General features: G+C 45.3%; 2 protein-coding genes and 1 long non-coding RNA gene across 6 annotated transcripts in view; 2 read left to right on the top strand and 1 right to left on the bottom strand.

Moving 5' to 3' along the window:
- Nucleotides 1–2,128: 2,128 nt before the first annotated feature.
- PCBD1 (pterin-4 alpha-carbinolamine dehydratase 1) lies at nt 2,129–7,042 on the top strand. Its single transcript, XM_056351397.1, has 4 exons — nt 2,129–2,313; nt 5,252–5,383; nt 5,747–5,827; nt 6,367–7,042. Exons 1-4 carry the CDS (start codon nt 2,311–2,313, stop codon nt 6,463–6,465), a joined length of 315 nt encoding a protein of 104 aa, XP_056207372.1. The 5' UTR covers nt 2,129–2,310; the 3' UTR covers nt 6,466–7,042.
- Nucleotides 7,043–7,834: 792 nt separating this feature from the next.
- Nucleotides 7,835–24,651, bottom strand: part of SGPL1 (sphingosine-1-phosphate lyase 1) — a 32,427-nt gene continuing 15,610 nt past the window's right edge. For all 4 annotated transcript variants that reach the window (XM_056351393.1, XM_056351394.1, XM_056351396.1 and 1 more), the window contains 9 exons: nt 23,650–23,778; nt 16,548–16,636; nt 15,260–15,365; nt 14,749–14,847; nt 13,542–13,691; nt 13,044–13,282; nt 12,188–12,334; nt 11,033–11,153; nt 7,835–10,934 (listed from right to left, as the gene is read on the bottom strand). In XM_056351393.1, coding sequence (XP_056207368.1) covers nt 10,794–10,934; nt 11,033–11,153; nt 12,188–12,334; nt 13,044–13,282; nt 13,542–13,691; nt 14,749–14,847; nt 15,260–15,365; nt 16,548–16,636; nt 23,650–23,778 — 1,221 coding nt within the window. In that variant the 3' untranslated portion in view covers nt 7,835–10,793. The remainder of the gene's footprint in view (nt 10,935–11,032; nt 11,154–12,187; nt 12,335–13,043; nt 13,283–13,541; nt 13,692–14,748; nt 14,848–15,259; nt 15,366–16,547; nt 16,637–23,649; nt 23,779–24,651) is intronic.
- Nucleotides 12,341–12,837, top strand: LOC130154834 (uncharacterized). The gene is made up of 2 exons (XR_008823867.1): nt 12,341–12,587; nt 12,647–12,837. It is a non-coding gene; the product is annotated as an uncharacterized LOC130154834 (long non-coding RNA).

The raw sequence follows: 24,651 nt of genomic DNA, 5'->3' as shown, positions 1-24,651 counted from the left end.
CTTGAGATGGGAGGCAGTACACAGCTCTCAGCCAAAGCAACCTTCAGGGTCAGCAACATTTTGTTAAAAACTTATTGACAAAATAAAAATAGATGAGTGATACGAGAACTCCCTCCAAATATGAAGAAGCCCCTGTGAGTATGTAACAGCAATGTACGCATGTGGGTTTAACAGACACTGACCTTGCCAAAAGAATCACAGCTCTAAACAAGACAAAAAGGGACAAAAAAAAGAGCAAAAATCTGTTCCCAGTAAGCAGGCACGCCCCTTGCACATGGCTGCAAACTGCTCTGAGCAAACACCTTGCCCAACGTCATTCAATTAATCATTAAAAGCAAATTTAAAGGGTCCCATCTCAAAAAAGAAATTAAAGGTGTGCAGAGGGGGACTTTCATGCACTTAAAGGTTCAGGAGTCAAAGTCAGCCAAAGGACCCCCCAGCCATAGACCAAGGAAAATCACAACTGCCCTGTTGAACTTTTCAGCAAAAACACATCCCTCTGTAAGAGCTCTCTCACATGTAGCATTGGCAGTTAAGGCTTGATTTATACCCTAGGAGAGAAAATGCCATTACAAAGGAGCTGGGTAATCAGTAGACACAGTATAATTAATCAGCTTTCTCCTGATGTTCTCCAGCCACAGAAATTCTCACCTCTGATGAGCTGAGGTGTCTGTCAGTTGCTCTGTACTGGCAGCACATGTATTGGCAAGATAAATAGGACCAGCTCCCAGCTGCCCTGGAAAATCCAACAGAGGAAAAGTAAGGTACCTTGAGGTGGGGTATTTGCTTCCTTCCCCTATCTCCAAATCAAAAGGGAGGCCAACAGAGGCACTGTCACCCAGCCAACACGCATTTGAGGCTTTGACAGGTCACCATGAAAACCACCACTGCACTTTCTTGACAAAACTGCAGTTGGTTGAGATCCTCTGAACATAGCTGTTATCTGCAGCACCCATTATCTCCACCTGCAACTTCAAGACAATATTGCTTCCTTTACCTCCTTCTTACGCCACTGTTTAAAGGGGCACTTCTGCCAGGCTGTGCTGATGAAACTGCCAGTCCTGCAATTCAAATGTATGCCAAGAAAATATCTGCTGGCCTTTCCCATCCTCACAAACAACCCCACCTCCTGATTTCATTGCTGGAAACCGCACAGTGCACCTTCTCTTCTCATCCATATCAAAGCTTCCAGCTTCATACGTGCACGCAATTATTTTCTTCTCAGGTGATGCATTGCTCTCTAAGTCTTTTCTCCCCAGACAGACACTCAGGTTCTCCCAGGACCCAAAAGATGTTCATTTTTCCTTTTCACTACCATGGCAAGCAAATCTACGGAGGACAAGAAAGGAAAGGAAGAATTTGCTTTCCTCTAACTTGCCTGCTGGAGAAACAAATCATCTCTGTGGCACTCATGAACCCTAACAGTAGGAAATAAAATGCACGCAAGAGTATATACAAGAGATGTATGTCACACTGTATTAGTTGCTTCAAGGGTAAAGAAAGCCATGAGGGTATAGCAGGGTGCTGAATTTCTGTTGACCCTGTACATCATCAGCACAGTACAAAATTGTTGTCAGCACTGGAAAATTGCCCATCACGTGAGTGGGTTTAGAAGACAATGAGCTACAGGACACAGGCACAAATCCGGCAGAACTGGAGAGCAAAACCACACTAGGGAGCAGCATGTGGCATCTGTGCAGACACAGTTCCCTCAGCCACAGGAGAAAACACCTTAAAAACGCTTCAAGTGTTGTGCTGCACACACTCCCCTCATTACCCTGGGCCCTGATCCACGTGCTGAGATATAATCAGGCTGTCCCCAGACAATGCAGCCTTCAGCTTGTGATTATCACCCCACAGAGCTCAAAGGGCTGGAAGGCACACATAAATACTCAGCCAGGACAACTGTCTCATTCATCACGTGCTGTCAGCAGCATCCAGCTGTAATGGCTTTAACTGCCCCTCTCCATTTCATTCTGCATTTTCCTTGTGCAACAGGTTAAAAAAGTGACCCTACAGAAGAGGGGTGGGTGGTTCAGGGGTGGACACATCACCACTTCCGTGCGCAAGGGTTCAAAGAGACCCCGGGTTAGCCTCCCTCAAGTCCCATGGCCCCATAGGGCCCCGCGGGTGGCTGACCACTGCCGGCCTGCGCTGGGAAAGGCGCAGGAACAGGGACAGCAGCTCGCCGGGGGTGGACCCGGCCCCCTTGCCACGCCTCCCCGGACAAGCCGCGGCTCCACGGGGCAGCGGTACAGCGCGCAGCACCCAGCCTGGGCCGGGGACGGAGGCTGCGGAGACCCGCGGGCAATGGTAAGTTGCTGCTGGGAAACGTGGCTGTGCTTTTGCGGGTGACAGCAAAGGACTGGGCAGGAAGGTTTCAGCGGCGGCTCTGGCCTCCGAGAAGCAGCAGGGAGAAAGGAGCAGAGCTCTGCGCCGTGGTTAATAAGTAACACAGGGAGCTCAGCTGCTGCTGAATTACCAGAGCCGCAGCTCACCAGGCTCTGTTCTTCTTCGAGGGGGAGGGAAAGGGTCCATCGGCAAGGCTGCACTGCCAGTGTGACCCCCGCTCAAATTCTGCAGGGCAAGTGTGACCCCCACACACAATCTGTCTGCACGGCCCGTGCAACCCACCCTGGCTGGCTGGAAATCAGCTTTTTCACAGCAGCAGACGGGACAGAAACGAAAGACTACCGGCCTTGGCATACCTGTGGCATACCTCATTTCAGCTCTGCCTGCAGGTCCTGTTTACACCAGGGCTGTCCCCTTTACCTTCTCCTAGGTGACATGTCACCTTTAAAAGGGAATATGCTACTCTGAACAGGAAGGGTTGCTTCACCTCCAGAAAGCCCAAAGCTTTCCCTATTGCCCATGCTGGTTCCTTTCCCTCAGTTGCACAATGCAGCTACTTGGTTTCCTGCTGGAAAAAAAGGAAAAAAAAAATCCCGATGCCTTGGTAATTGAGTCAGCAAAAGAAAACAGAATAATTAAATTTCCCTAATGAGAAGAGTGTGTTTTAAAGGAGTAAGTGCACATAAACACATTAACGTGCTTTACCAACAAAAACAGCAGGCTGGCCAATGGGCTGGGTGGGAGAGGGTGGAGAGGATGGATGGTTGAGAGCAGCGGGTTTGCCATCACAAGAGACAGCCAGAGGAGCTGGCTTTGTGTGGTCCAGACCTCAGCCTGGCCATGCCTCCCACTGGTGCTGGCTCTCTGAGAGGAGCTGGGCCTGGAAAAAGCCCCGGGGCCCATCCTCCCATGTAGTCGCAACACAGAAAAGGGTTCAGAGAACAATGAAGCTGCATCCCTCCCAAGCAGCCCGATTTCTTGCTCTGCCTGGGGGAGGCTGGCTTGGAACCCAGCCCCCTGCGTCCATACCACTCTGTTCCAGGAAAGCAACAGCACCGGCTTTATGCAGCCTTTCGTATCTTTAGCACCAATACACAAGCAGAAAGTTGCAGCCACTGGTCCCAAAACCTGGCAGAGCCCCTACTCCCCCCCACGGGTGCCCCCCTGCCAGCGGCCCCGAGCAAAGCCAGCCTCCTTCCCCATGTTACACAGTTGCTAGGCTACCCACGCCCGGCTTATCACGCCATCAGCACGGAAGGGCAATGGCTGAGGGTTTATTGCACTAAGCTCTGTTTACTCACTACCTTCTCTCCAAACCCAGAGCTCGGGAAGGGCCAGGGTTGACATTAGTGGGAGGGGTGGCAGAGCCGGGGCTGGCAGGGGACCATCTAAAACGCCACACAAACAGAAGGGCAGCAAGGGTAGTTTGCATCATGCACGGGCAAGGAAGGCTTTCCCTAAACATCACACATGAGGGAGAGCATAAAGCTGCGATGCCAGGGGGATGGGAACCATCCTGCCCCCAGCCACCCCTGAGTAAGGTTCAGCATGCACCTTGGCACTCTCCATTTCATGAAGTGCTCTGCAGCTGACAGCTTTCTCTAAGCATAAGCCCAGTGGCTTAGCACAACCAGTAACGTGGGAATAGTACATCATCTTCCCAGCCTTCCTCAAAACATGCAAAACCAAAGAACCAGCCACAAGAACATCAGGTTCATGGCTGCCTCTGGTTTTGTACAGCCTGTGAGTAGGTAAACTATGGGAAAGGATGATTTGCCTCAGCTGCTCAGCTGTTTTAAGATGCTGCTTCTGAGCACTGATGCCCAAACAAAACACCTCAAAGGGCTGCTGACCAAACACCCACTAGAAACAGTGTGCTGTATTTGCTGGGACTCTTCTCTGACTTGTCACACTTTGCTCTACAGCACATAAAGGAAAACAAATTGCAAAAAGATGTTGGTCTTTGTCACTGAAAAAAATAATCCTCACCAACTCAAAAGATCAGATCACCCACTAGGAAAGAATTTTAGTTGCCAGAACATAACCTTTCAGATAGAGAATACCCCTCTGCATTCACCCCTGGCTTCCCCACTGGGCCAGAAGATACGATGGCTCAGGTAGCCCCCATCTCCAAGAACTCCATTTTAGTTTCATCTTTGCCTGTATTCACTTCTCAAAGACAAGAACTGCTGCTTCTCCCTACCCCCCCCCCAACCTTAAAAAACAAATAGCAGATCTGCCCAAGAGCAGAAGACAATGCTAAATCATAGTCCTTCCCTCTGCCCTTTGTTACTCACAAACAGCCTCTTAAAACTACATCTTAACGGAAGAGACTGAAAAGGAAAAGGAGCTGGTGTGACTCATCTCTCTGATTCACACTTCTCTTCTAAGCAGGTTTCCAGCGCAGATGACCTGCAGATAAAGCCCTCCTGCTTCAGGAAGGTACTTTGTGAACCTCAAAAGCAAGCAATTCTCAGTTCTAGAAGCCATCACAGAGTTTCAGTGGGTTTTTTCCAAAAGCTGTATGTGGTGTATTTGGGAGCTTAACTTCACACAGCCATCGTTTCCTTTGTACCTCAGGTTACAATGAATACATATACACACTGGTGAAGTAGTAGGTGTTGCAGGTCAGAGGGCACTGGACTTCACTTGAGCTAGGTACATACATGCAGGATGTACCCAGGGCAGGGAGCAGAAGACAGCACTGGTATCCCCTGCCATCAGTACCCCCCGGTTCAGGTTCACAGACACACTCTAACCCTCCCATCCAGTATGCAGCTGCCTCCATAAATCCCTAATTCCACAGCCCATGGGATGCCTCACTGTTTTGCACATCTGCTTCATCCTACCTCTTGCCACGCTGACCTGCTCCTCTTTCCTTCCCTTTCTGTGGTGTCAGGCTGGAAAAGCCCACAGGCTGAGCACAGAGGAGAGGGAGCAGCTGCTGCCAAACCTGAGAGCTGTGGGGTGGAACGAGGTGGAAGGCAGAGATGCCATCTTCAAAGAGTTTCACTTCAAGGACTTCAACCGGGTATGAGCATCAGTGATACGGAGTTTCACAAAGTAGGAGACCTGGTTTGCAGAGTAGGGAGACCCACCTGCAAGGCTCAGCCAAGGAAACTGCTACATGTTTCTCCTGAAATATAATGGCTGAGCAAGATAACCTGCTCAAGACACCAAAGTGCTCGGCCCAGCAGACTATTTGTCTGGGAAAAACTCCCCCAAAAGGGGAAAACCCATAGAAAACCTCAATAAAGATACAGAACATCGCAGGCTTTGCATTTGGTTGGATTACCTAGAAATGTGGTGTAAAATTAATAGTAATGAGGTGAAAAACAACATACCACAGAGTAACTGGTTCAAAGCTAACTTCTCTTCTTATTCTACTGGGCAGGCTTTTGGCTTCATGACCAGAGTGGCTCTACAGGCAGAAAAACTGGATCACCACCCTGAATGGTTCAATGTGTACAATAAGGTAAGAAACAGGGATGGTGGGGGCAAATGGAGCTCTTCAGGGAGCAGATCCCTTTTTTGGGGCATAAAACAGCAGCAGCAAGTCCTGTTCAGATCAGCAGGACCTCTTCCCTCAGAATCTATGTCTATGACAGACAGCCTACAGCTATCGGTTACACATCCTTTCCTCCCCCTGTTCCTACCTGTCCAGCTGAGCAGTAGCTGCTTGTAGGCCGCCACCAGGGTTACTTTTTTTAAATCAGTATCAGAAGTAGCAGCAAGGCAAAAAGCTTCTGAAGAAAGTGAGTTGAAAAGCAGGCACAGCTGGCAGCTGTGACCAAGGCAGGGGTGGCAGTGATAGCCTATGGCTAGGACAAGATGTAGGAAGGAGAAAATCAGGCAAAGTGCCAGACCACTTCTCCCACCCCAGAAAATTTTGCTAACAATTTTGGAGAAAGTAGTAGCACTACCTGCCTCATCAGATGCAAACTACAGCACTGGGGGGAACCATTCCTGCCCTTTCTGCCAGCAACACTTGGTCGGTCTGTCTGTCTGGTTTAGGTTCACATCACCTTGAGCACCCACGAGTGTGGAGGCTTATCGGAGCGAGATATCAACTTGGCCAGCTTCATCGAGCAGGTTGCAGCTTCGCTTTCCTGACCAGAGAGAGAGAAGCCAGAAATCAGCTGTGCTGCGGCCACAACCCATCTCACCTGGGCAGTTGTACGTAAAGCCTTCTCCCATTTCCATGCTAGTTCCTGGACCCAGACTGCTCAACACCCTACTAAGCTCCCGGCCACAGCTCAGGTGGATGGAGGCACTTCTTGAGCACCATGCAAATATCCATCTCTGATCTTGCAACTTCCATTCTTAAACCCCTTCTTAGCTGTGTGCTACCAGCCCCCACACTGCTGAGCCTCTGGGGCTTTCAGCAGACCTGCCTTTATGAGGAGTCATGTTACACAATTGTGCCAGTAAATCTTTCCAGAGTCTCACCCCATCCAGGCACTGCGTTATTGCTTTGTACTTGCTGGAATATGCTTTCAACCTAAAACACAGTATGCAAACCCTTTAGTTTCTCTGTAACATACCAGAAACTGTGATGTGCAATTTGGTTATTACTATAACCTCCCTCTAGCAGTATTATAAGCAGGCATGTGATCTCACCCCTATTGTAACCGGCCTTGAGTAGGATACCAGTTGAAAATGTTTACAATAAATGTCTTGGTTAACCTGATGTCAGTTTGGAAGGAGGCCTCACTGTCAGAATTACGCCAACTGGTTTTCCCAAGGCAGTTACTGGCCTGACTGCTCTCAGGAAGGTGCTTCTGCCACGGAAAAACTTCTTGATGAAGCAATGCGGAGAAATGGCATATGCCTTCGCCCCGCACCTCAAAGTGAACAGGGTCTAAAAGACAATGAGATTATCAAAGCCAGAGCAGATCAGATAAAAAGTGCTTGTGCTACAGTCAGAAGTGTAGCACAGCCAAGGCACAAACACAAGGAAGGCACAACCAAAAAGCATGAAAGCAACACAGCAACAGGCCAGGGGCTGCTTACGGTGGAATACTCCCAAAAGAGGTTGTAGGTGGATTTGGTGGTTTAAGATCTTCACTCCAGTATTCTGTAGCCAAATTGCCGTATTTTCCGTACAACAGAACAATTTGCTGTGAAACCAACAGTCACTTTCAGCAGAACAGTCTGGGAGAAACACTACAAACACCCACTTTGGGGGATTTTTTCCTTTTTTTCTAACCCTTTAAAGTTCCATAAAGTATTAAGAGAAAATCCATAGCTCTTGAGTGACAGTTTTCAGCAGCCTTGAACATCACACACAAGATGTAGCCACAGACACCACCTTTCTCTTGACAGAATGAAAGAGCAGGCCTTGGGCAGAATTAATAAGATTCATAAACCATTCTCCCTGCCACAGACCAGGCTGTGCATGATCAAAGACCAGGAGCAATAGGTCCCCATTCATTCATATGATCACTGAAACAGAAAAATAAAAGAGTTCGATGAGCCTAGGTAGCTAAATGCACCATTTTAATACAAACTGGGCCCATTTCCACCATCTCTTCAGCTATTTCAGCCTGCAGTTTTACAGTGGCAAATTGGAGCAATACAGAATGCTGCCATCAGATGAACTCCCATTTGTTCATTAATAAGTCAATGTGTATTTATTGGGCAAGATACTGTGTTGTATGCAACCCTTCCACTCCCCCACCCCCCAGGTCATCAGAAAAGTGCAGATGAAATCCATGGCATGAAGTCACACGTCTCTTCTTGGTCCATCCCATTGGATATTCTTCAATCTAGTATCTATGTGCACGCAAATCCCTTGGGAGTGCTTTGTACAAGCAACAAATTTAGTGTCTCCCTTGGAAAACCTGACAGTCAGAAATCTCGCAGGAATTAATAGCTGCGAAGATCCCTCCAGGTCTAAAGTACCATCCAGTTTCAGACCACAATCCGGTCCATAAAATTCTTCTTTTTTGTCTTTTAAATAATTATTCAACCTGTTAATCACACCCTTTTTCTAAGACCATTTGGCATGATAAAGGAGATGCAGATTACATGTTAGATGACAAGGATGAATAAAGACTACACACCAGTAAATTACAGTGGCCTGTTCCTGACCAGAAGATTACATTTACATTATAGAACATATACACATAAAACAATTAAACCCACAGATATTACTAGTAAGTGAAGCCCAGAATAGAATACACTGACTTACAAATAACATCTTCAAATATATCCAAAAATGTGAAATGGAGCACTGATCTGTTAGATCCATCTACTTCCTCAGAGGAGAATACAACCAGGGAAGAGAAGGGAGTTTCTCCTTCACCCTACCCCAATCCACCCCCTCTTTCTTTTAAAGCAGAAACAAAAAGAGTACCTCCCTTTTTTGCTTTGTTTTGTTTTTTTAAAATGTCGGTTCAAAAGAGAACCATCACAGTAACCAGACACTTAAGACTGTCTCCAAAGTACTGCAAACTCAGATCTGCAGTAATGGTCACATTGGCAAGACCTTAACAGAATAAATAGGTCCAACATGAATGCTGACTGCCAGAGCTGGTAACACCACCAAAAGACTATCAGGCAATTCAAATGCAATGTTTTCAAAAGGGCTCAGAGACACGCATGAAGTCATCAATTTAAGGGCAGATGGTGAAAATACTTTTGTCTCCTAGCACTGAGAATAAACCTGTTAAAAGGCAAGTATCCTTCCCACAACCACTGGGCCCAAGGCTGCACTGGTTTGTGCAGTGGCTGGTAAGTAACCTTCTCATTTGATGTAATTATTGTACAGGTGTGTGCTTCAGCTACATTAAGCCAGTGAGGATCAGCTTTGGGCTAACAAGCCCGCTACAGCAGAGGGACATATGCCTGCCTTCAGACACATCCCACAAGACTGCACAAATGTGGCACAGTCTTCTCCCAAGTGTTGAACTCTCTCTGGGAAACTCTCAGTAGCATGCAAAAAACTGAGAGGAAACACATGGGAAAGCCCTGCAGGAGTAACTCCGCTGCTGTTTAATAACTCAAGAGATTCCAGCTTGTCCGTAAGGCCACAGCTGCCTCACAAGTTGCACTGGGAAAACTCTCTCACCATAAAACCAGTGGAGAAATAGGAAGGGTAAGCCATATGCCCGAGGCTTGAATCCCTCCAACTTGCTGCATCCTATCATCTACCTCTTCAAGCTGTATCAGCATCTTTGTAATACTGTGAAGGGACTTGGCTCAATACAACTATTATTCTATCTTATAGGCAAGCATGCCTTCTCTGAGGCCAGACTGCCTTTGAGGTCTTTTTTTCAGTATAGTACCATAAGGAACTGACTGCAGCAAAGGTTGCAGTCAACAGCTGAACCCTCAAACCCTCCCTGGCATCCCACAAAAAAAGCCAGAGAAGCATCAAGGCACAATGGTGAATGCCCTTTTGAGAATGTGCCTTAAAAGAATCAGTGCAAAAAGCAGAGATTACTACTATTACAAAAGTCACCTTTTTATACTAAAAGATCATGGTAAGAAAAGGTCAGCTTTGGTGCCATCCATTTGCACGTGAAGTCCCTAGCCATGACCTAGCCAGGGCCTTACTGACTCAACTACAGCATTGTGAGATAGTGCAAAACCTTCAAGTTATGAACAGGGAAATCACCGTTTTGCACATCCTTCCAGAACTGTGCAAGGTACAACAGCACTCTAGGTGGTAAATGCATGTTTTCTAGAAGAGGCAGGGAAGCAAAACAGTTACTATGTACCTATGATTTTCAGTACCATCCACTTCCTCTCCCTACACCACCTGCTTGATTTCTATTTCTGCTGTTATTCAAACCAAGCGATTCCAGAAGAGGATTTTGTGTTGGGTTTTTTCTTCCCCTCAGCAGATATTGACTGCAGTCTCACTGAGATCTCCAGAGGGGATTTCAAAAAGAGTACATGACCATCTTTCCTTTGCCAATTTATCAGCTCTGCATTACACAGATACAAGGCTCCCAGCACAGTCTGTTAAATGCAGCAGCTTGGAGGAATACTCAGAAGAAAACAAAATTTTCAATTTATTTTCTGCCTTCAACTTCTGGGAAGATTGAAGCTTTGAAACACAACATTAAGAACTCAAATCTAACACTTGGCTAGACACTGGCTGAATACCAGGTCTGAAGAGAAGAAACAGCAAGGAATGAAGTGATATGGAGAATACCTGAGGAATTTGGAATTGTGGAATGGACATTCAATTCACCATCAATAGTCATGATGAACATAGGCAGGGGGAAGGAGGAAAAGCCCTAGAACTAAAGTTGGGCATGAAAATAATGTGGATTTCAGAACAGACTTAAGATAGGGAAGGATGTTTTCAAGATCAAGCCACCATCAGACCTGCAACTGAAGGAACAAAGGCTTACTGCAATCTCTTCCCCTAGGAAACCTTTAGAACCACCCCAGTGCTAGCTGTCAAGGCACCAATTGTTGCAGTACAGTCAGTGATGGCCAGGAGAGCCGTTCATGTGCTTTTCGCTGCAAGAAACATCCGTGCTGTAGAGGCCGTCCAAGTACGCCTGAGAAATCTCCGCTACCAAGCTCCTGTCTGGGACGGACTGGGCCATTCCATAGATGGCTCCCTAAGCAGAGAAGAGGCGGTCATTACACAGGATCATTAATGCCATCACAGAAACACGCTCGACTCAAACATACCCTCACTATATGCTGGCCTCCTTACCATGCCTGTGGTCTTGGCGTTGAGGTCCTTCACAATGTCCTCAATGCTGTCTTTCACATCTTTCAGGAACTGTTCAGCAACACCAGACTTTGTGTGCAGCTGCGTAATGCAGAGATGAATGCTGGGCAGGCAGGGGAGAGGGGAGAGATTAACCATCTCAGGTATGTACAGCTCCACATTTTCTGAGCAACCAACAGCAATGTCCTTCCCTGGCTAGTGACAACCATGTGTCTCCTTAAAATAGGATTTCAGCAGTATAATAGGCAAAGACAATCCTCTCCCTTCCAGTTCATGGAAATCCCTACAAAATACTTGGTAGAACCAAGCAGCGGGGAGTTCAGCTCTTCTTTTGCAAAATGGCAACCCCTTCTTCCTTCCTGACTTCACCATATACAGTTAAAATCCTGTAATTTTCTCACCTTATTCCAGGTCCTTCTGGTGAGAAAAATGCAGCTGCCTGCAAGCATGGTGATCCCTGCCATCATTTCCCTCCCCTTCCTCTCCAGTTTAAATAAGCCATCAGCCACCCACAGCACGGAATTTAGTATCACCCAGAAGGAACAGTGCTACTAGCACCTCTAAGCTATCGCTTCAGGCTCTCTAGCCTTTGCTTCATGGTAAGTTCAAGTCCAAAATATTCAGATGCATTTGCATCTGAAAGCACTGTCCCCTTTTACCCACAGAAAACCAACATCCACCAATTTAAGTAGTGTCCAACATTCATTCGACACCAGGCTGGAAAGATCACTGAAAATTATCAGCCCTTCACTGTTCTTTCAATTACCTTCATTTTCAGTGGGCAGCAGGAAGATACTAAAAATAAATAAATCTACAATCCCTCAGTTAACTAACATGAGATAAAGCCCTGGCTATTTATATTTTTCTGCTTGTATTAGATGGAGGTAAATAGAAAAGGGAGCCTCACATATGTCCTCTGCCAGGCTCATTAAAATTACTACTGCCTTATCCCCACTACAGTGACTGCTATATATCAACAACTACAAAAGAAATTCCTTCTCTGCAGAGGAAAAGTCTATATAAAATTTATCAGATACAGACAACGCCACTCAGCAAACCACAAGAGCTAAATGGCCTGAAGACAACCATCTTGCATACCCTAACTATGCACATCTCCACTGGTCTCCACAAACTCACCTTGGTGGGAACTGTAGGACATTTAAGTTCCATCCTTTTGCAGCTAAGTAATTAGATAATCGATAAATGTCGAAAGTGTCTGAACCGATGGAGAGGACAGACACCTCAGGTTTTCCAAAAATGAAGATACTATCCATTTTTCTCAGCCTTAAAAAGAAAAAGGAGAAAAGAAATGACTGACCAAGGTTACAGGGGCCAGACATTCTGTCCATTTGAAGCCCTAAAGGAAAAGCTACAGAAGGGAACAGATGACAGCACATTCCTAACAAAACAAAACAAAAAAAAAAAAAGGACAAAAAAAAAAAATCACACAACCAGCCCAGGCCATTGGGACTTGCAAAAGAACTCGGGTCAATACAGGCCCTAAAATCAGGTGAACTTGGGAAGAAATGGAAAAGAGGTAAGACAGAGAAGCAAGGGAAGACAGAGTAGCAGAGCTTGGGAAGAAATGGAAAAGAGGTAAGACAGAGAAGCAAGGGAAGACAGAGTAGCAGAGAAAATCAGCTCATCAGCTCACACAGCAACACAAGCACCCCAACAAAATAGTACAGCCCTTCTTCTGTCAACCTCCCAGATTCTCCCTCATCCACGACTGAGGCAGAAGAAACTCTCAAAGTCAAGCCAGCTAAATAAAGATGCCTGCACCCCTCCTCTCTTGTGCCTCTCAGTTTTCTGGCACAGGGCATAAACAAAGCATCTTCTCTCATAACTGCCCAGGGGATCCATGCCCAGCAGGTAACATGCTATAGCTTATCCAGGGAAAAAGAAAAGTGCCAGAGAAATAAAAGCAGTTTGGGAGAAGGGAGTTCCTAACAGGGTTAAAGAACACAATCAAAACACTAAGGCGCACACGTACTCTGATTCAAGGAAACGAGCCGTTTTAATGATCCTCTTCGTAGCCTCAACGTATCCCGATTCTCCTATGTGCATCAGAGTTGCCCAGCATGCAGCTATGATTCCACCAGGCCTGGAGCCTGCCATGGAGGGGGACGCATATATGCCTCCTTGCCAGTCAGGTGCTATAAAGAACTGGTAGCTCCTGTACTTCTTGTCGCTGTACAGCACCACTGAGGAACCCTTGGGAGCATAGCCATACTGCAAGGGGCACAGAAAGCATTAAAAAACAGTAAGAGAGCACAGGAACACGTTCAAGCACTCACTGCATGCAGTCACCAAAATCCCATTTGGCTGTACTTTGGTGTGTTACACAAAGCATCTTAATAGAGCAGCTCCTACCCCTGCACTTCAGCACTCCTCCAGGTAGCAGAGCAGAAACACCTGAAGGCAGGGATAGCATCATGAATCACCCCCCAAAAATGAAAGCATCAGAAGACCTTTCTCCCCCGCTTCTTACCTTGTGGGTATCAGCAGAAATGCTGGTCACACCTTTTACACGGAAGTCAAATGGATGCTTTAGAGGGAACCCTGCCTTGTCCATGAAAGCAATAAGAAAACCACCCAGGCAGGCGTCAACGTGGAAGGGGATTTTGTACTTCACCGCAAGCTGTATGTGAACAAGAGATTCTGGTGAGTAACACACAATCGGGCAAGGAAACAATGTGGTTGGGGCACCCAAACTCCAGTCAGCAAATAGTACTCTGGATTTCACAATTAAACGTTTCCTGGACCCTTTGGGAGCATCAGCTCTCAAGCTGTTGAGAACAGGAGATCTGGAAGGACTGGTTACTTGTGGGATGCCTTCTCCTGCCTTCCACATACGTGAAAAATGCCAGCAGGAGGAAAAATAAGATCGCATTTTGGCAGTTTGCTGTATTTGCAAAGAGATGAGACAACGTGGCTTAAAATGAGTATCTGCAATAAAGTGTAAGGGTGTAATCCAAATGAACAGAAGGTCAGAGGCCCTGGCTGATTACATACAAAATAAGCACCAGGAGCATGGAGAGAAAAAGCAAGAGGCGTGTTTGAAAAATGAGATCCCAGCCCCCTGATTCCTGCTCCCTCCACACATTCCTCACACTTCTGCACCAAGTTTGCGACAACCAGTAGATCCTAAATCAAAGCCTTTTTACCAGGTGGACTATTTTGCTGTGATTTCCTTTCAGGTATCAAAGAATGAGCCCTTCTGGTTGGTCTCACAGTGGGTGAGGCAGAGCTCTAAGTCACATACACAATACATACCTTCAGTTATGGCAGAAGTTTATGTCACAGACTTGAGAGCTCAGAGACAAAGCAAGCACAAAAGACTTGCTGCTTTGCCTTGTTACGACACACCGCATGCACCAGCTCAAGTCCAAAATCCAGCCCCACACAAACAGCTTTATGACAATGCCCGGAGATAACTTCTGGTATTTAAAGCACACCCTCTCACAGCAGTTAGAGTACCAAGAAAATACTCCCATATTGCTCCTTGCTTCCAAATCACATCCTACATACCCTGCTGTTGATTAACACCTGATTTGAAGATAGTAATACCCTCCCAGACAGTATGCTCCACCCACCAGATTCACTGGTTGGCATCCTGGAACCCCTCTGATCTTCTTGTACAGAAGGACATGCTGGTTTTATGACTACAGAACCCAGAAGTCCTAGGGACACCTTACCTCTGCCACCTCTTCAATTGGGTCCATAATTCCATGTGGGAACTGGGGAGCAGAACAGACCAGCATGGCTGTGTTCTTCGAGATAGCTCTCCTCATTGCCTGAAGATTTAAAGAGAGAAGATGCACACATTCCATTTACCAAGTGCCATCCTGCCAAAAAAGACAAAAAGTGAAAACATGCAGCATCTGGTCTTAAAAAACAACCCACAAAGCCTACAGAAAGCAAAGCAATGAGCTACAAGCATCAGCAGACATCAACTGAGTCATTTAACTCATTTACTGGGAAATACTAGAATGCTTTTGTTTTCCTTCATCTGAAACCTGGGCCTATTTCTGAAATACAGAAATTATTTGATTCTAAATGAATCACACAGGACAAAGGGATGCATCCAATTGTTTCGTTCATCCCTCTCTACCCACTGACTTGCCACCAGATAGGTAGATTTCTTGCTGTTTGCTGTACAACGCTAATTTCCCACAGAAAAGAGTGCTGTGCTGCCTAAAGCGATACCTGAACATCCACTTCCATAGACTTGGTCAATGGTATGTGAATCAACTTCAGTCCAAAGTAGTGTGCTGCCTTGTCAAATGCTGCGTGAGCACTCACTGGGACCAACCTAGAAAAGTAGCAGATTGCATATGTCAACCCAGGCAGCACCTAAGCCTTACCCCGAACAGGAGGGGAAAGAGTAAAGAAAAATTCAACCTGTAGATATATCTGTGTGACACAGGTCACAAACAGGCCAACAGCATGTTTCAACTAGCCAAAAATCATACAGACCAAAAAAAGAAAGACACTGGGGAAACCAGTCTCTGGGACAGAATAAAGGCCACATGCTGTTCTGAACTAAAACGAGGGGCACTCAATCTTGAACAACTCAGAGAAAACCTATTAAAGTAATTCTATTCCACTGCATGGTCTTCTGTGAACCAGCAACTAGAATTCCCAAGAAAGCTAATTTCTTGTCATATCAAACAATATTGTACCATCTCCAACCAGCCACCCTCCCTGTGTGGGCCATATGACACAACACAGAAGGGATGGAGCAGCATAAGTATCCCAAATGAACACAACTGCTGTTTCTCATCTTGAATGGCAGTGGCTGAACAGCCTTAATGAACCTTGTTTTCTGAGGTATCATATCTTTATCAGGGCCATTAACAGCATGCAGAAATGTTAGAGAGGGAAGAAAAGAACTACAGGAATTCAGCAGAAGATGAACAACACAGTCTTTCATCTCTTTTTACATTTTCCCCTCATAAGCAATTAACCAGAGAAGTATTTTTCATGCATAGTCTAGAAAAAAGCAGCACATTAGAGAAAGCAAATCCTCTATTAGCAGTGTAACAATTAGCACAATTCCTCATTTCAGCTCCAATCAGCTCGAAATTTAGTCCCAGAGTTTTCAGGCTAAGCCCTCTTTGATCTAAATAAATCAAAATCATTAAAAACTTCAAAGGGCCTGACTTTGAGATCTCCGTTTGAGAAGGGCCCAAGCTGATATGAGCAGCCTCTGTCTAGAGTAGCATGCAGGTACTGCCAAAATACATCTGCACAGCACAGCTACCATAGCCGCCCCCCAGCAACATTCATGCCTCCCAGGCTGCTTAAAGGTTCCTGTGCTTTTGCACTACTTCTTTCAACCCAGGTCTCCCTCCTTCATAGATGTACAAAGAGGAGGTGGTAATGAGATACGAAATGAAGAAATATTGAGGTTTGGCAGCTACCTCAACTCACAAGGAACAGTAAATCCCACAAGTCCCCAAAGCAGAAACCAAGCCGTAGAGGTACTGCTTACATTTCTGGTTGTTTGATTCCTCTCTCGTAAGCCAGGTCCCTGTACGCCTTGCAGGCCATCAGAATGCTCTCAGTCCCCCCAGATGTCATCTGTTGTGAAGAAAAGAAGCAAACAAGAAAAACAACCATTCACATAGATGTTGTGGAAGCAAAAAGCAAAAAAGGGATGCTGCCACAGCATCTCTGCCTGGAGATGCTTCAGAGGCAAGAGATGCACAGGACTACTCAGGTTTTCAAGGGCAGCAGAAGCCACTGAACAGCTCACGGTAGCTTTCCGACACTTAGCTTGAAAGTGTCCATACTGAAGTAAATGTTGACTCCTCTATTTAAAGGGGGAAGAAAAAAGGGAAAACAAAAAAATTATTCAACTCAAAAGCCTAACAAGAGGGGACCATACTGCACAATCACTAGCTAGCAAACATGACCACACCTCATGAAGCTACTACTACATACTTAGCTCTTGATTACCTGGGGATTGTTTATCTGGATTACAGATTAATTATGCCACTTACAAGGAAACAACGAAGTTGATACTGTATTAAATCAACTGAAGCCCAGCAGGATTTATCAGGTCTGGAGCAGTGCCACACTGAGACACGGAGCCAGCTCAAGGTTGGCACCACTCCTGAACTATAAACCCTCTGCAGGACCTGTAGTACTTCAGACCACAGAGCTCTCTCCCACCTCCTCACTGCAGAGGCCAGTCTAGGTCTGGTCAACATCAGGCCACAGCTTGTAAGTCCTCAAGGACCCAAGAAATTTTACACCAGGAGGAATTTCTGCATTACTCTCCTCAGCAAGTCCCTTGGTATCCACACAACCACTACCCATGCTATATTGTCCCAGCCCTCTTTACCCTGGCCATAGGAGAACAAGCAGGTTTGCATCAGGACATGGAAGAAAGGAAGGTACATGCATAAGCTGTTTGATCAAGTTTACTACCACATACTAGAACTCCAGAGCTGTTGCAAATAAATAAATGAAACTTTACAGGAACAAATTCCTCAGATGGGAGGACTGTCTCTTTCTGGCCAGCCTTTGCAAGTTCTGGCATGCAGGGGACAGGAAAATGTGTGGGCACAAACCTTACAAAGTAAAATTTTAACCTAGTAAAATGTGAGGTTGGCTTTTCAAGCACCCTCCAGGACTGACTGACTGCTACACTGGGCAAGCCATAACTTGATGATGAGGGGTACTTAGGACAGGTATGCAGAAGTGCAGGTGAAAGAGAGGAATCAAAAGCTACTTATAGCACTTACAGAGGACTAATTTTGATCCTCAAATCTGCTGAACCTACTGCAATTTCCCCTTTTAATCTCTTCCCCCAAAAAACTAAACAAAAAAAGGATGCAATCACATTTGCATGCCTTATGACATCTGCTAGTCGTGTTTTCCTTTGGTTTTTCCCAGCTGATATAGCTGCAAATCCTCAAAATGCAAAGAAGTGTGACTGCTTGACATTGACTAAATGTTAAGTACAGAGATAAGGAACAAAGTTCACAGGCACATAAAACAGCCTACCACATTTGTTCCTAACATGATCCAAGCCAGCAGCAGCTGCCGCCACAGGCAGTGTGGAACTGACTGTCACATCACAGACAACTTCTGCTTTTTTGGTATTTTTAAAGCAACAGCTGTTGCAGAGAAACCCTAACAGGGCCTCGCACTGGATAAAGAAATCATTGCATTTATTGTGAAGCAAATAGATGGTAGCAGGAACACAATGTCCTAAGCATTTTATGGGCTGTGTCATTCACTTCTCAGCCCTTCTTATGTAAAGATCTGGGAAATTGTCAGCTATTACTTTTGGGGGAAAAAACCCTCAGCTGGTATAACATGGATTGCCTTCTGACTGCCAGGTGGGAGAAGAGGAATGGGATTATTGCATACCTGTAACACTGCTTGCAATATTGCTTACAATATTGCAAAGATTGTGAAAACTTTACTAGGCACGACTTGGGGATCTTGGGATTCACGTTACTGAACACCAGACGCTTTGTACAACCAGGCCTGCTCCTTGTTGAGCAAGCAGCCCTTACCTCTAGTCTCACCTAGACAATCTGCTCTTCAAAGAGCAGCCTCTGTAATGTCTTGTTCCCATTTTGATCTTCCCACCAAAACACCAACATCTTGCCCTTATATATAACAAACCTTTCTTCAAAGTCTGGCTGTTCGCCTGCATGGAAATGCTGAGCCACACACAGGTTTTGGCAGTCCAGTCTCAACACTTTTCAGCAGTTGCTCCCATGCAAGTTAAGGAACAGTTTCTAGGATGGATCCTCTCCCCAGGCACCACCAAGACTGGCAGGCAGCTGACCACACAGAAAGCTTCTTCAGGCAGCTGAAAATCCACCCAAAAAGCTGAATTTCAGCCATATCAGCTTCCTAAATTGGCCCACAGTCAGCACATCAGTACCAACATGAATATCTGCCATGGAGATGCACCAAAGCAGCTTGACCTACAGCAGCAACTTCAGCGTAGCTACAACAGCACAAATCCTTTTGGTCCACACTTCTATACCTGCAGAGGGAGTCTGCTCCTTTACAGGCTTTGTCAGCTTAGTTATCAACAGCAATCTCATTCTGCTATAGCCAGGGCTTGAATCACTGTCACAGGATACAACTTCCACGCTGCCTGCAGCATGCCGGCAGCTGGCCAACACACAGTGATTCAGCACCCGCCAATGGCTCACACGTATTTTTTTTTTTCTCTCCTCTAAATGAAAGTCCACAGGCTCAAGCGATGCCATGGGGAAAAGGGGCTGGAAACAAGCATTGTTTTAAGCCACTTTCTAACCCTGCATTATCTTCAAAAGCCAGGCCAAATGTGTGGAAAAGGCAACACACTTTTTTGTTCTTGATTTATTTATTATCTTCTAAATGGGAGGGAAGAAAGGAAAGCACAGGGGGAAAATACCCCTCCTGCTTTCTAAACTCGGTATATCACTTCCATCGCTCCCTCCCATTGAATTCCAGTGCTCTAGAACTTCGACATTTAAAACAGCAATAAGAGGTACAGTCCCTATTCTAAGATTCCTCTGGCCATGCCACTTGTGTATCCCTGTCAAACTCTGACATAAAAGAACCATCTCGGTTCATGGTCTCTAAAGTTTTGCTTGCGTTTTCACCTTAGGAAACACATCCACTCAGACCCTGGAGACAAAACTGACCAAAAGTTTCACTGACCTAAGTACCGCATGAATAAGTAAGCAAACTACAATTTATTTCTGAGGTAGCATTAGAGTAAATATATACCACAATCCACTGCACGGTCATAACATCGTGGCAGACTCACATAAAAACCCTGTAAACCTGCAGGCTGTAAATTCCCCAAGTTGTCTCTCTCAAGGTGACCCACTCATCGCTACAGATAAAACCTGACAAATCTGCAGAGTTTAAGCCCCCCCAAGACACATCACTCACATTTCACTGTTAAAGTCCTACCTCAAATGTGCAGCCAACATTACAACAAAGTTTAGATGCCCCAGAATTTGGAGGCAAGAGACAAAATGGTTCTACAGGAGGCTTAGGTTTGCATCTGCTGATTTTGCCCGGTTTCTGCTGTCCTCAGCTGCAACGTGCAAAGCAGAATTCATAGAGATTGACATCAAATACACACACATGCACCACACACAAATTTTCCCCTGCACTTCAAAGCTGGCCTTTCTTTTCCAAGTTCAAAAAACTGCTAAAACAAAAAAATCACTGAAGCTTGAATAAAAGTGGTGATTTCTCCCCAAATTAGAGGAGAAATCCACAGAGCCAGCACCGTAAAACAAAGCATCTTGTGAACAGGAACACATGCACACATCAGACAAGAACAAACTCCTCCCATTCCTCCTCTATGTGCTGAGCTTAATTAGTCCTTCCAAATAATTGCAAGAATATGAATCTCCTGGGCACCAAAAATCACCAATTCCTGTCTCTTTGCTCTTGCACAAAACTATTAAAAATAAGAACAAAAAGTAGTAATTAGTGAGAAAGAAGAAGCATCCAGCCACCACTGAAAGTGATTACTTTTTAAAACTGCTTAAAAACCTGGAACATCTCTCAGTTCAATTTAAGGCAAAAGGCATGCCGGCACGCCCCCCACCACAAGGGCCCTGTTAGCGGTTTTATGCCCATGTTTAAACAAAGGAGAATTATAGCCCCCGTGTCTCAGATAAAGGCAGCTCCTGTAAATAATCCAAGCTGCTCATCTGATTTAATACTCAGAAATCTAAAAACTCATGTTTCATTTTGGTATTTATTAAAGATACTGGAAAACCTTCAAAAAGGAAGCAGGTGACTGCTCTCCAGAGATCCTGCTTTGGGAGATGTCCATGTGACACAAGGCAGGACTGTGCAGAGATCCCCAGGCTGCTGAAAGCCCTGGGAACAGCACAAATGTGTCATCGTGCTGCTTCGCCCAGACTGAGCAGCAGAGTGTTAGCCCCACAAAATGCTGTCTTGCAACATATCATGGAAATTGGAGCACAGAGGAAGTGAAATTACCTCACTGAGCAGCACAGACAGAAACTTTTGGTGTTTTCCACATAGCATAGTTAAAGATACACTCTCCAGAAACTCCAACAAGCTCTATCTGCTTTCAAGCACCACCACCAGGCACCAACAAAACTGGACAAGCAGTCTCGGCTGCTTCAGTCCAGTCAGTAAAACCAGTGGACAGGGACCTGACACTAAGACACTGCTTCTCAGAGATGGCAATAATGAAATTCAGAAAAAAAACATTTGTTTTAGTTTTCAACACTGCAAAAGTTGAATCAAGTAAACCAGAAGCATTCTCAGTAGTAAAAGCCTCCTGAACAAATCAATTTAAAAATAAAGATAACTCACAGCATTGCACTCTCCCTGGTTTAGCCATCTCTGTTATACAGCCTCGCTGGTTACTGAAGGGTAACTGCATCAGTCTGAGGAACCTCCTACAGCAGGGCCTTCCAGAGACAGCAAGTATAGCGTCAGTTTGAAAAAAATGCTTTCTGTAAATGACTATGTAACTGTCCAAGCCTCCAGAAATAATTCTGAAATGTTAATTCTGTTTTGGGGAGAAGAAAATAAGAGAAGTCTTTGAGCCCAGCTACTTAAAGACCATGTGACCTCCATATATACACCCACATCTCTCCATCAATGATTAGCAACTCTAGACACTTCACAGTCAGGAAGGGCAATGTGGGAGGAAGACTAAAAGTCCACTGGAGAGACTTGTTTGGACAAGATAATTATAGGGATGCAATTAATCTTCTGTTTCTGGCCAATCAACTTTTCAACCACCCCTCTTTACCCCGCAAATTTGACTGTTCAACCAGTTAGAGCGTAACTCCATGGCAGGTTGCACGCACCACCCTTTCCTTTGCTTCTGTTGGAATCTTAGTCATGGGTTTGTGCCACAATGCTCAGAAGGATGGGGAAGACAGAGAGAAAACCAGGATTCCCCAGAGAGCATCTGTGGACATCTCACGTTGGCCATGATCACTGTCTTATTGTTTTGGAGCAGTTTTTTACCTGTTCTGGACTTCTCCTCTTAGGTAATTTTACTTTTAAATTTCAGTGGAAGAGCACACAGGGCCAAGGTTCACACTTTCACAACAATGCTTTATGTAACAAAAACTGAACATACACATGGCAGGCTTCAGCAAGCAAAGATCTCCAAGCACAAAATAAGTGTCATAGAGCTATCTGACTGTTCTATCAGTTGACATCTCAACTGTTCATAAAGATGAGTTTCAACAGCTTTAGACCCAACCTCTACCCCACTCCAGTGATAATCTCACCAGTGTTCTCAGCACTGCAAACGAGGAAGCAGATGAGGTCAGGTTAAATACTTTTTATAAGCAAAGCAGGATGTTCCCTCTCTAAACCTGAAAGTAGCACAAGGAATACAGTGCAGAGCGAACAAGTCAGGCCACAGGGTACAACCTCCTGCTATCAACAGCAATCACATCTTATACTCCCAGACACTGCACAGTCAAGTTTCATGTTCGATCCAGCTGGAGTTTAGTCCCAACTACACCCACCATAATAAGGTAAGTACTAGAGTAGCCTTAACACAACCAAGTCTCCAGTTGTCAGACTAAGCCCATTCAAGGCCAGTTCACCTCATAAGCTCTTGCGTCAACACTGCCTTCCCATATTGATCTTCAGCCATCGCTAGCCTTCTCCCTCCCTAGCATACTTACAGACAGCAATCATCTCATGCCCAGTCTCTGAAAAATCTCATCTGGATTCTTCTCAGAAACAGAACTACTTCTTTGCAAGTTATTAAGCAGCCTGTTTGTACCCCACTTGCACCTGACTGCCATGCTAGGAAATAAGACCTTGCGGTCCCACATACCATGTAAACAAGGAAGGAATTTGGCCTATGGAAGTCAGGATCCTTACCAAAAAGGTAAAGCAAGAGAGAGGAGCCTAAGAACCCATGGCTTATTTTCATGACAATAATTCACCATGCAACTTCACATTTTTGCTCTTTGATTAACTCTGAAAGCATCAGTTTAAGAACACACATCCAGACTCTTGCTAGGAACTCTATCAAGGCTTTAAAACTGGTTTCCACTGTAGTACAGTGGAAGGCCACATAAGCCTGGAAAGACAGCTTTCCAGCTGGACAGATGACAATACGTGCCATGCCTGCTTGATCACCAACACTTCAAGCTGCTTGTTGGTGACCAGCCAGCCAGCCAGCTGGCCCTGTTCTCAATCTTAGTGTTCTGGCAGGCTCACAGATTTCCAGTTCAGAGATTAAGACTGAGGGGAGCTACTCGAAGTGACACTGCTCTGTTCGCCATCCCACACTGACAACCAGCCAGGCTACATTAAACTGGTTCTCTTTTTCCAAATGCCATCAAGCCTGTATCATTTAAAAGCATGAAAAAAAGCTGAAGTAAATGGCCTTGTCTAGAAAACTACTTCCTCAAGTTGAATTGTCTCTCATAAAGCTCCACCAAGCAGAGCAAGTAGCAACCGTCTTCCATTCAGCTATGTAGACATGACATATACAAGAATGAGCTTGACCTCAGTCTCATCTGGATAGCAGAATGTACATTTGCACTTGAAGTCAGAAATATCCAAAATGGTCAGGGGACACTTGAAGACAGGCTACTTACAGCACCACAAGAGTTGGGGCCCCCGTTGAAGAGCGTACAGGCAATCCTTACTACTTCTGCTTCCATCTTCCTCAAACCGGGGAATATATCTGGATGGAGAGGATTACTCCAGGCAAACTCTTCATAAACCTTCAGAAAACAAAGACAGAAACTTAGCCTTGCAGGTGAAGCACTATAGATTATCAGTGCAGATTCAAAAACTCACCCTACACACTGTATAAGCAAGTTAGCTGTATTTAGTTGTAACAATATTGCAGATCTCCTTGGACTTCACTCCTGCTTTAGGTAAATACCACAAGCTGAGAAGCTACAGCTAAGGGGTTAAAAAAAAAATCATGTGTTTTTTTTAGGGCATTCTGGCCTCTGGAGTGATTCTATAACATAGCAATATTTCTTGTTGCAAAGGCAGGTTTAATCATTCAGCTATCTTTAAAAAAAGAACACAATATGCACCCTATGATTGGTTTACACAAAGCAGGCCAAAAAACTCACTTTGTAGAACTCGTTTTCAAGTCTACTATTAAAGGGGAATTCTAAAGCAGCGAGAAAAGCACAAACGTCCACCCACACTGCAACAAAAGTGGCCGTGGAAACCAGTATTTCATGCTCGTTCTGCAACCACGAACTCACAGGATAAGACTGGAACAGGCCAGTTCCGACCTCCTGCAGTCAAGATCAAAAAGCAACTGCAAGGATGTTAAAAGAAATACAGAAGAATAAACCAGCGAATAATCAGCACGAACAGAGGGAATGTTTCCACAACACTCAGTCCAAGCTGAGGCCCCTCTAGAAAGTCTGCTCTGAGCTTTACATTCCCCCAGAAGTGGCAAAGAAAATGTCAACACAGAAGAAAACAGCAATAGCAACCACCAGAGCTCATTACAGCTGTTATAAAAGCTGTTCCCAGGAGCAACAAGGCTAGACTTCCCTTTCTAGCAAGAAAATTCTTCAAGTGGATATATTTGAAAACAGACCTTTGGGCTGTTTACATTATTTTCCAGC

This window comes from Falco biarmicus, chromosome 9, assembly GCF_023638135.1.
Source record: "Falco biarmicus isolate bFalBia1 chromosome 9, bFalBia1.pri, whole genome shotgun sequence".
NCBI classification, from domain to species: Eukaryota; Metazoa; Chordata; class Aves; order Falconiformes; family Falconidae; genus Falco; species Falco biarmicus.
This window is presented reverse-complemented; position numbering and strand designations above follow the sequence as displayed.

Bases quoted from the DNA above. Each gene is read 5' to 3' on its own strand.
- PCBD1 (XM_056351397.1), top strand. The intron at 5,384-5,746 runs GTATGAGCATCA...TCTACTGGGCAG, and splicing joins ACTTCAAGGACTTCAACCGG to GCTTTTGGCTTCATGACCAG. The intron at 5,828-6,366 runs GTAAGAAACAGG...TGTCTGGTTTAG, and splicing joins GGTTCAATGTGTACAATAAG to GTTCACATCACCTTGAGCAC.